At 40.8% G+C, this 12260-nt stretch overlaps 1 protein-coding gene across 6 annotated transcripts in view; it reads right to left on the reverse strand.

Annotated features, from left to right (window-relative positions):
* The window catches only part of LOC131466919 (microtubule-associated serine/threonine-protein kinase 1-like), a 65734-nt gene that overhangs the window by 16019 nt on the left and 37455 nt on the right, over nt 1-12260 (reverse strand). For 3 of the 6 annotated variants that reach the window (XM_058640515.1, XM_058640513.1, XM_058640516.1), the window contains 7 exons: nt 11293-11368; nt 8773-8982; nt 8583-8684; nt 2714-2846; nt 965-1035; nt 791-864; nt 438-646 (listed from right to left, as the gene is read on the reverse strand). In XM_058640515.1, the coding sequence (XP_058496498.1) occupies nt 438-646; nt 791-864; nt 965-1035; nt 2714-2846; nt 8583-8684; nt 8773-8982; nt 11293-11368 (875 nt within the window). The other 3 variants (XM_058640518.1, XM_058640514.1, XM_058640517.1) reach the window with 3 other exon arrangements.

The raw sequence follows: 12260 nt of genomic DNA on the forward strand, positions 1-12260 counted from the left end.
TGTGACTGTGCGCACTAACAGCAAATATAAGTGACATAAGCGCTCCTACAGCTTAAAGGAATACTTGATATAATCTTATCATGTGGGAACAGACAGATGTTAAACAGATGGGTCCCAAAATAGAGAACTGAAAGAACCTTGCATGTGCAATTAGATTTAAACAACCATTTATTAAACAACATTAAAAAAGTTCACTCCCACAACAAGCTAAACAAACTGTGTAGGGAAAAAATATTTTCCAGTACTTGAGAAGTGCCAAGTCAGGTATTAGAAGCCTGTGAGAAGAGCCTTGAAAGAACTGTTATTATACAAACCAGATAGTAACCTGATCATTTCCTCCAACAAATGAAGTCAATGATTCAGAGAGGCTTTATTAATGATCAACATTCTTTCAATATGGCTTAACCTTTACTGTAAAGCAAACCTTCCTCCCTTACCCTCAACATATTCCATGACCATGCAGAGGTGTCGCCGTGTTTCAAAGGAGCAGAACATAGAGACGACAAAGGGGTTCTCTGCAAAGGTGAGGATGTCCCTCTCTACAAACGCCTGCTGTATCTGGTTCCTCAGAATCGTATTCTGCTTGTTAATCTTTTTCATGGCAAAACGCTGACGTGTCTCCCTGTGCCGCACCAGGTAGACAGCACTGGAACAAAGGAGAGTCAGAGGAACACAGGACGGAGCAGGGTAAGTATCAAGGAACAGACAGCGGGGGCAGATGACAACTGAGCTCAGTTTGATGTAATTAAGTTTGTATAAAAGATCTATGAGGTATCACTGTGTTGCTTACCCATAAGCTCCATTGCTGATTAGTTTGATGGTCTGAAAATCTTCTTCACACGGATTGAGGACTCTCCCCTTTCCCTGGTGAAATGAGTGTAAAAGTGTGTTGGTGCAAAAATGGGTACATACTGTATAAGAATTCACGTAAACAAAAATCTATTGGTGCGTATTGGGTTCTCACCTCCGCTGAGTCATCCGTCTCTGGGGTATGTGGACCCTCGCTGTCATAGCTGTCAAGACTCACAATTTCTGCTGGGAAACATGTTAGTTAACAGCGAAATGCAGAGACAAAAAAAAGGATGTGAGATTCTAACACTAATCCTCCCACATTGCTGTGAGAAGATTAAAATTGTCAAGATGCTCAAATTTATTAAAAGTGCTATCGTGCAACACATCGCAGAAATAAAACGTAGCATTAGCCTTATAAAACAGGTTCTTCACATAAAATATTCTTGACTCTTTTAGCTCTCCTCACACCTCACAGTTGTACTTCCTTCCTCCTTGATTGGCGTGGTAGTTAGTTTTCAATGTCCTTGCGCCCTTAAGACTGTCTGTGACAGCAGCTACAATGCACTAGAATCTACAGAGTCATTCTGGCGATATTAACTCAATTTAACTGATATGAGGACCATACTGTCGGTTTCTGTTGGGGGCTGAAAAAGTTCCAGGGAGGAAACAAGAAAAGGACTGAGAGTGAAGTGGCACATTTTCAGCAAGGATGAACCGAGAAAGAGTTAAAGGAACACTTCACCAATTTGCATTTAGGTTTGGATTACTAGAACAGGGGTAGTATTTAAAAAAAAAAAGTGCTTCCCAACCTCAGTTTCCCCTGAGTTGAGAAACATCTTCATTCTTTACTTTGTTACGTGCCCACCAGTGACACTTCGTCTGAGCCTTAATTGGTCCGAGGCTTGAAACTGCAACGCTAATTCCACACTTTTTTAGACCCACTCGTAGGGGGACGGGACCTAATTCCCAGAATGTAAACAGTGTCTAACAGTGTTAGCATCTTTGCTAATAGTTATGCTAATACTGTAGGACTACTAGTGACACTTGGTCCTGTTAGCGTAACTAAACTACTAAAAATACTACCCCTATTCCAGTAATACAAAGCTAAATTCAAATCAGTGAAGTATTCCTTTAAGATATATTATTGACATATTTCGTGAATTCAAAAATTCTAATTCAAAACTGCAGATATTTATTTTGAAGAGCCATTTCTGGGTCCATAAGCTAATGATGCACTTGATGGATTGGACTGGGACTTAAGGGTTTGACAATTAATGAACGACTGTGATGCCACTGCACCATCAACCAGCATTTCAGACTCATAAAGCATAAAGGTCCTACTCCCGAACATCCAGTGAAGCTGATCGATAGCTTCAGGCAGAAGGGGCGTATTAGCCTACATCCCATGGACACAATTTTAGATTTATAGACAGGAGTTTCACTGCTTTACTCTATGAGGATTTGTCCACAGCTTTTCAATACAGAGTAAATGTCAGTGTATAAACAGAACCTGGGCTCATTCCTTTAGAGTATTTGTGTTTGAACAGGTAAAGTAAATGAGTAATATGACAATATTAGCATAATTCTTTTTTCAATCTACCCGAGGCTGTAAAATGACCATAAATCTGTGGAAAAAAACCCACCAGATTTATAGACATTTATTTGTGATTGACACAGGAGATAATATATCCTTGAGAAGTATATGTCACACTGAATGTGCTCTCTGTGTTTATATCTGACTGAGTTATGACTCAGAGAAGAACACAATAGCAACAAGGTCCTAGGCTTTTAAAGCTGCAGTGGATGAGTGATTTTTTTTATTTTATCATTCTGCCTCTGTTTGGTCTGTACGAACAGAAATTATGTAACAATATTTATATGCTGAATGCTTCACCTAAAACTGGCTCTGCAATTCTCTTACCTTCCAAGGGGTCCCTGGTTAGCCCCAACTGGCTGATGATGTACCGAGGGATGTCTGCCTTCATCAGTTGTCCCTCCTTGGCGTGATCCTCCGCTGCTTCCAGCAAATGGTAAAACTCCTCCGGGTTGAACTCCTGTTATTAGAGTAAAGAAAACCAAAGAAAGCTATAATTGAAGACATCTTAAAGCTTAAACGGCCACAGAGAAAGATCTGCAAGCAGGCAAAATAAGTCACATATAGACTTTAGGTGCACCTATAAGAGGTTCTCCAATAAAAAACAAAGGGAAAGGGGGAACACAGTATAGTGCATGCAGCACCGCAAAATTATTACTGCCGATTACTTTGAAGAGCAGTCAGGGAGACATATCGGCACATGATACAAACAATAGAAAATCGACCAAAACACTTGCTACTGATGAGGTGTTTGATATGGGATTAGAAAATAAAAGATTTGTCCCTTTATTTGCAAGATCTTCTTGATCCTAATTGGCCAGGTTTTCAGTAAAGCTGATGTCTTTATATGTGATAAAGCTATGGAGCGGCTCAGAGACAAACTTGCACATGAAGGATGGTTTGAATGTGCAGATGATTTAATTCAAAGGGAGTTCTCCAAGAAACAATTCCAGCCCCTCTATAGTTTTCACATTTAGGTACATTTAAACAACATTTGGAGTGGCATGCCTTCAGTAAATGCCTCTTTATGCAGATGATGCACTCGTCCCCTCAGCAGCTGCTTCTTGGAGTTAGGTGCACATGTGCGTGTCAAGTGCATATTGGAAAAACTAATGAAGACAAAGAAAACTGAGCTTTTGAGTTTGTATTGCCAGCCCAGAGCAAGTAGCAGTAAGAAGAAGAACACTTGTTCAGGCTGTGCTCTTACTGTAAGTGTTCTACACCATGGGGACATCATTTATTTGCACACTGTCTCTGCGTAGACGCTCATTTAGATCCAACTCACTGTCCCATAACATCACTGTGTACTTTAAGATCTGGTTTCCAGGCCTTCATTAAGTCTAACGAGACAGCAACATTGGCAAACTTAAATTTATTATTCAAACCACACAGAATGAATTCCCTTTATGTCTTAATGTCGTAATGTCTTGTCACTCACAAAATATTGACCGCTCTACCAGGAATCCTCGATTTCGGAATTTGGTAGTGCAGCTTTTTCCAACTTTGTGGCGCCGGTCATGTAATAACCTTTAGACATCGAAGAATGTGCATGTTATCCTTGGGGTGTATTTTGTTTTGTGCATCTGTATAGTCTGTACTTCTGCGGTTTGAAAGACGATTTCTCTACATTCTTCATCATTAGTGTGCTATTTTGCCTGGTCTCAAAATGATTTTGATCTCAAAAGACTTTGTTGTTGTTTTCTATCATTGTAAAGCAGTAACAGGGTGATGTGATAAGAGCTAACAGTGAAAGAATGCTGATTAACTGTTTTGTGTTGTGTGTGTGTTGCACTACATCAATGTATCACAGTAAATGGTATAATCGAATTCAATTGAAAAAAATCACAAAACACAAATTTATTTGAACCTACAGGAAATTACTGACCAAACACCTCTATGGGACTGTCAAACAAATATAATCAGTGTTAATACACCTCAGAACTTTAAATTGCTTTCTTGAAAACATTAAAAAAAAAAAATTCCAGCTCCAGTGAAGCAGCCTTTTGTGTTGTCCTGTGGGATTTACTTTCATTCCTGCTGGTGGAATAACATTTTGATTAGAAAGTGGAGCCTGGGGCAGCCACGATCATTTCCTTCCTCCCCCACTCACTCATATCTGCTCCCCTAGACCACAGAAAAACCAGGGTATTGAGATGGAGGGCATTAACCTGCCTGTCTGATAGCATGCTCTGCTTCAGGATAATATTTGTGTCGCTTAACGCCTTCCGACGGCGTGACATTTTCACCAAATCAGACCTCACAACTGACTTGAATGCTAAATGAACTCTACAGCCCTGGACAACATTTTATCTGCTTGTCTTCTCCTCTCCGAGCTAAGGGCCAAGAGGATCTGAAGTCCCCTCAACATCCTGCCTGACCCTATCGACCTCTTCTGACGGTTGCCTTAGCAACAGAAAGATGAGCCACGGGCACTCGAGGAGGAACCGCACCAATGAGGAACATCGGGGCCATCAATCAGTGAGCTGATATCCAGGTACTGCTGAGTCTCTATTGTCTACAGAGACTTTGTTATTACTAAGTAAGTTGTAGTGAGTTATGTTCTGTATGCATCGACATCCCAAGGACACATTTACAGCCTGTTACATGTGCTGCTGCTGAGAAGAACAATGAAAAGTGGAGGTGGAGAGAATTCTTTAAAGTTAGAGTGGCAATGAGAGCTCATTCTACTGTAGCAGAATAATCTAAACCATGACGTGCATAACACCAGGAATTCATTCATACATCGACATCTCATGCTGCTGAAGGTGACAGTACAATTATCGGAGGCAGTGCAGAGTATATAGTACTATGCAAATGTCTAAGGCCACCATTAGATTTGTTGCTTCAACAATGCTTTAATAACCACACGATATAATTACTTTATTGGAAAATAGGGGAAACATGTAAGCAGTTTAAAAAAGAGAAAGTAAGAAAGATAAGTACTTTTTTTTGTGTTGAAACTGGTCTATTACACCAGGTTTATTCAAGACATGCTTAAGCATTACACACACATGCTGTTAAACTCACTGATAGCTTAGTCATATGTAACACCAACTTTCATCATCATCATCATCATTCCAATCCAAAAGCCAATGATCTCAGAACTTTTGCACACAACTGTATTTGTATATTTGCCCAGTCCTAGTTCATGGTAAACCTAAGTGCAGAAAAAGGTGAAGGAGAAGAGACTGCAGTTCTGCATTTTATGGATGTTAATTATTAACCTTTAGTTAGTTAATTGCCATTAAGAATTGAACTGATTAAAAAGGAATGAAGGAATTATCCCCTCTCCTCTGGGTGTTAATCGTATTGACTGGTGGAAAGTGAACACACTCTGATCCTCCAGGTTGGTCGTGTAGTACTCCAGGGGCATTCATGTCATCAGAGACTGCAGCCTGATTTTAAAATATATTATATAGCCTCTTTTTACACTAACATTAGTGGGCATACCTGGGATTTTTAAACCCATGTGAAAAATAGAGCAGATGATGACTATCTGACCTGGAGTGAATGTCGACCAAACACTGATAAAAACAAAACAAAATGAAACCCCCGTGATTCAACTTGTGCATAAAAAGTACAAAGTTTTTATTTTTTATTCAAATTAACAGACTTTAACCATCTCTGCTACTACTGGGGAAAACCTCCTATAAAACAGTAAGTGAGGAAGGAAATATTCAATACAACTACTTAACCAGTGTGTTGTTTTTTCATTTTATTGTGTGCATTTGCCCCTAATGGATCACGACTACTCGGTGCCATTTGCTGTGTATTCTGCTGCCGAAGCTCTCCCCATAAAGCACAGGGGAACCAAATGAGTCAACAAGAAAACAATCATCCCATGACTCCATGCTGCTTTCCGACATCATCAAACTTGGTCTTTTGTTATTGTTTGATTCAGAAGCCCCTCGTGTCAGAAATGACACACTCATACTGTGCGTTTCATGACAGGATGACACAAATCACTTTTTTTTTATTATTATTATTGTTATTTTTCAAAAGACAGACAAACAAAAAGGAAACAGAAAGAAAGACAGAAAGAAAAAGAAAGGAAGAAAGAAAGAAAGAAGCCCTATATAGAGTTGGAGGTAACCTAGAGCTCAGCATTGAATGCTTAAACATGCGTAATATAAGAGGCGATAGTTTAGGGCTAAATACCTTAAAAAAGTCAACACTAAATCCATCAGGCCCTGCTGCCTTATTTCAAATCCAAATCTGCATCCAGTGAGGAAGAAGATTCTCCCGGTAAACAAAGCAATTCCAGATTCTCAAAAAAATCCTCCATCGCTCCAAGATCAGGTTCACCTTGTGACTGATAGATACACTCATAGAAATGAGCAAAACACTTATTAATTTTTCCAGGATCCGTCAAGAGAGCCCCCCCATTCGTCCAGATAGAATGTATGGCCCTGGAGGCCTGAGATTGCCTTAACTGGCGGGCAAGTAATCTCTGGGGTTTACCACCAAACTCAAAATACTTTTGCCTCACTTGGGCCAGCATTCTTGGACAGTATAGAAATATAGTCATACTTTAATGCAGTAATCTTCCTTAATGCCTCAGGTTTATGACTTTCCCTGTAAAGCGCTTCCAGATTAGTCAGTTGATTATCTATTTCAGTTAACCTTTCTTTAGATTTTCTCCTCTCTGCCGCTTCATAGGAAATAATGTGACCCCTAAGATCTGCCATCATGGCCTCTCAAAGCATGGAATCATCAACTTCACCAGTGTGCTGCTTTGCTTGAAAGATAGGAGCAAAATTCCTTGTCTTTCAGTAAGGCGTTATTTAGACGCCAGGTGAATTCTCCTCGTTTATGATTCAAATTAAGCCTCAAAGAGACTGGGGCATGATCTGGTATGAGAATATTGTTATAAGTACAGTCTGCTATTTGTGACAGTAATTTAGAATCTAATATGAAATAATCAATCCTCAAATAGGATTTATGAACTGCTGAAAAATAGGAGAAATCTCTCCCTGTGGGATTAAGAAGCCTCCAAATATCCACCAAATTATGAGACTGTATAAGATTATTTAGGGTCACACTGCTCTTAGAAGGAATCATTTGGGGGTGTTGCCTGTCAAGAACAAAATCCAAAACACTTTAAGTCAAAATCTTTCAGGTGAGGCAAATTAATTTTGTGAAGGTGGAGCTCCCTACAAACATGTCTACTCCAAACCGTGGTCCGCCATCTTCCACAAATTGCTGTTTTATTACTTATTGTTAATAATTGTTGATTGGTTAAGGTAAGTGCATGGCATTTGAAACCCTACTGTGTTTCCACTTCTCTTGCTTGGGTTTTGATGTGATGTCTAAAAGCTAGTGTGTGACATGATGTTATCAGGGAGTTTCTTTCAGACTCAGTTGCTGCCATTCTCTTTGACATCACTCATTTTACAAATGTTGTTAGAGAATGACAAATTCTCCCTGAGTCTTCCTGCTTATGAGATGTGTTTCCCCTGCAGGCTTACAAAGACAGTCCAGCAACTTATTATAGCATCTTCATAAATTGTGTGAAATGACAGGAAACAGATAAAGAGGGATCAGAGCTGAAGCAGCAAAGGCAAAGATACCTTGATTTTTAGTCCCAACTATTGTTCTGGTTCTGTATACAACTTTTACCCATGAAAGCTTCTTTCTCTTTCAAGACTGAATCTCTGGAGTCCTCATAAAGAAAAATCATTGTGGGGAAGATCAGTACAAAACAACAAAAAATCCAAGTTATGAGATAAAACCCTCAGCACTTAATCAAAAATAAATATCTACTATTACTATCTATCAGGAATGAATTACAGTATGTGTAACATATTGTATGATACACAATAACAGTAACTCCTTTCTTTTCTGCAGTTATGGTGCTCCTCAAGAGTTAACAGCACAGCTTCCCCTGCTGTAACTCAATTAGCATTTCAAAAGTGCATGCATGCAAAACGTGTCTTTCATCCCTTCAGATTGCCGAGTAGACTGCCTACTCCACTTCATCACATTCACAAAATGCCATTTTAGCATTGAAGAATTGACCCAGGGAGTCTCTCCCGGCAAACGAATGAGAGCACACAAACAATCTTGAACTTCATTTCAATAAATGCACAATTGATGCATGTTTGATCCATGTTGGTGTGTGTTTGGAATCTCTGAGCCTTGATTTTGAGGTTAACAAAACACAGAATATGCTATTAGAGAGCGTTGTTACACTCACCAAACACTCGAGGAGCCTGGCGGGACGAGATATGATGATGAGGAGCTTTTTGACCAGCTCAATGACGAAGGTGAGTTCGGAACTCTCTGAGCGCTCATAGGCCTGGTGGAGACAAACAGGGTCAGTGTGTGAGACGTTGGGTTTGAACTGAAGTGACAGACTTCACCTCTCGTCCACCTCCACAACCTACATCATTAAGCAGCTTCTCCAGGTTCTCCTGCAGTTCGCAGAAGTAGATGCTGGTAATAAGGCCCTCACGTGATTTGGCCAGGCAGTCTCTGGACAGCTCAGCTATCTGGTGTTGGATGAAACTGAGGACCCCATCAGCCAGTGGCAGATCACCTTCTGGGGAGTAGATGTGGATGAACTCTGCCAGCCTCTCCTCCATCTGAGCTGTGGCCTGATGGACAGGAGAGGGGTGAACAGTTATTGTCACACTGGTGTTGAGAGAGTAATGCAAACACAGACAATCATAGCCCTTTCACACCGGCAGGGCTCTGTGCCGGTTCCGGGTTCCCAAACCTAATTTTGAACCGGTTGGCTGAACCAGTTGTTCTCAGCTGGACCCAAAATATAGTGGTTCTTCCACGCAAACCGTGACATCATCAGTGGGTGTGTCATATTCTGGTTTGTGAAGATGAGCGGAAAGTAAAGGAAGCCCCTGCTAGAAAACCAGCATAATGTTTGTGTTTTGGTGCTGGGCCAGCATAATGATGGTCTATGTTGGGGACCAGCAAACTAGCATTATGCTGGTCTATGCTGGTCCACCAGCATCATTATGCTGGTCTATGCTGGTCCACCAGCATCATTATGCCGGTCTATGCTGGTCAAACAGCATGACCAGCATGGACCAGCATGGAAACTATACTGGTCTATGTTGGTTTTTCCAGCAGGAAGTATGGAGATTTTGCCAGTGTTGTGTTTACTTACTGTCTGAGTAACGCAGAGTTACGTCCTCCCACTTTGGTTCCATTTAAAGTGGTGTGTATGTGGGCTGGTTTGCCAGAAAGCACCAAGGTTCTGATGCTCCAGAACGGCACCAGAGCTAAGCTAATTGGAAGACATTTTTGAATTCTTTGGAATTTCTTGGTAAAGTACCAAAGCTCACACACGGGCAGCTTGATAAGCATACCTGTTTTTGGCCTGCATGGCAGAGGTTACATTTTCACCAGGATCTGTTGTTTTGTCTGTCTGCTAGCAGCTTTCCAAAAAAAAGAGACAACTAAACCCATTTCCACAAAGCATTGTAGAGGGATGGGGGAGTGAGTGAGGGGAAGAACACATTTCATTTTGTTGCACATCCAAATATGGGGTGAAGCCAGAATTTCAAAGGCAGGGAAGGTAGATAGAACGCACATCAAAGGCAACAGCGAGAGGACTCATTATAACTTTCTCTCAGCTTTCTTCTTTCTCAGCTCCCATAGCTTTCACAAGTACACAATTTAGAGGTTTTGTAGAAGATGTTGTCCTCTTTCACACGGTGTACTTTTTATGTAAATGTCAAGCATGTGCTTTTTTCACAGTGCAACCTCAACCTCGTCCTCATAGACTCATGTTTATTTTTGCTTGCTGTGGGTTTTCAGTTTTCATATTGACAATTAAACAAACATGTGTAATCTCCAAAGCCTTGTGACTCTCACTGTAGCAAAATGTCATAAGTGACGTGAATTTATTTAGTTTAAATGTAAATTGTTCAACCTTTGTCTTCTAAATGCATTTTGCAGCGAAGTAACAGGTTTGGGGCATTAGTTCTTCTTAGAAATTCCGACAGGCTGCACAGCTGCTCTCCACAGTTTGAAGAACTTTGAACTGCAATGAACGGGATGAGACTAAGGAGATGACAGGATGAGAACTGTGATACAGAACTTCAAACTTAAATTAGAAGAATTAGAATTAAAAGAAGAAAAGGATAGGCAGACACACACATTTTGACGATAGACAAATAGAAAGAGGTAGAGAAAGAAGCAGCTACGGAGATGAAAAAGAAGAAGAACTTCAAACTGTGGAGGGCAGCATTACACCTTTCAGTGTGCAGCCTACCATAAATTATTATTAGAACTAGAAGAAGAAGACAAGCAGACAGACACACTCTTGCTACATAAATAAACACTGACAATTGATGTTTGATTCGCAGAGATGAACACATCTTCAAACTTTCTCTCAGCTTTTGTAAAAGAGGACAAATGTTGCTGGCTATGCAGTCTGTAAAATGTGTGTCAAAAGGATGCCTATGTCTTACAACTGCAGCCATCTACCTGTAGGATACAGATAAAGTCACTTCACTTGGGTATGGTGTGTGCAATACATTAACATATTCAAGAGGGGGGAAAAAACGTGAAGGAGTCTAAATAAAGCTGAGAGAATTCAGGTTTCCACTTGACACTTTTCCAACATAGGAAACTGCTGATGATGATTCTCCTCGTAATGATGGTGGAGACGCAGCAAAGTGCACATTCACTGACAATACTGGAAAGTGTGCAGTAGTTTTTAGGAAGACTCATTAGCACCTACTCTGCATCACTGTGAATGAGCACAGGATGATGGGACGATGGCAGACACTTGCCTGCAACATACTTATACTTAAAGCAGTGCAGTCACTTAGCGCAGCTAAAAAAGAAGGTCACTGTCTGCTTGTATATTGTTTCCCCTGCATGTTTGATGTGTGTGTAAATGCACAGTTTACATTTGCGTATTTGTTTGCGAGGCCGACCTTAGGGAAGCGCTCCTTGTAGACATGGTTCATCATCACAATTTCATTGTCATAGCAGGATGGAGAGCGCCCCGGGCTGAGGAGAGACAAACACAGAGAGCAGGAGTGTAATTTACAGCCCTGACTAAGAAAATTAAAGGCTGCAGGTTTGAGTGACACAGTGATTGAAGGGAGGCAGCTGGTGAGGCAGGGGAGTCGTGAAATTCTGCATTTTCCACTCGAATGAAGGAATAATTCACCGCTTCCCACCATGCCCATCCCCTCTGTACATTATGCTAATCGACCAATTAAAAATTCAGCATACTCTGTTGCTCTAATGGACGTGGTTTCTTCCTGCACGTCATACCGCACTCCTCTCTCGCCACTAAGAATGGTGAAGATGTCAGAAACAACCAGCACAGATATACAAGCCACATACATGTGGCAGGAACAAAGCAAAACCAATTTGACCATCACAAAAAAAGCATATACAATTGTCTCTTTCATCAGTATCTCTATTGCTGCATTAACCATGTATAAACAACATCAGGGTTCCCCAGGGGCCTTGAAATCCTTGAAAGATTGAGGCCCTTGAAAGTTTTGGGAAATTGCCCTAAATAGACATGGGTCATTGAAAGTGCTTGAATTTTGTGCAAGAAAGAAGTTAAGGTAAATATCTCCCGCCACTGATGTGACCTTGTTTGTTACGGCACCACCTACTGTATCATGCGCCCTGCATTGCTTGATGTCAAATGTCGAGTTGTAATTACTTTCCACTGTCTCACTCCGCCGCTGACGTGAGATTCCATGCAGAACAATGAGCAAGTAACGTCAAGCAAGAGAGAGCAAATTGACTGTACGTGACGCCTGGGAAATGCAAATTCCAAAATCTCTGACTCACCAAAGAAAATTATAGAGCCTGGCTTGTCCAAGAGCCCAAGGACAATCACTTGGCCGGATGCAGAGCGTGCTGCAAATCAATACAAGTG

The sequence above is a fragment of the Solea solea genome, chromosome 10 (genome assembly GCF_958295425.1).
Source record: "Solea solea chromosome 10, fSolSol10.1, whole genome shotgun sequence".
Lineage (NCBI taxonomy): Eukaryota > Metazoa > Chordata > Actinopteri > Pleuronectiformes > Soleidae > Solea > Solea solea.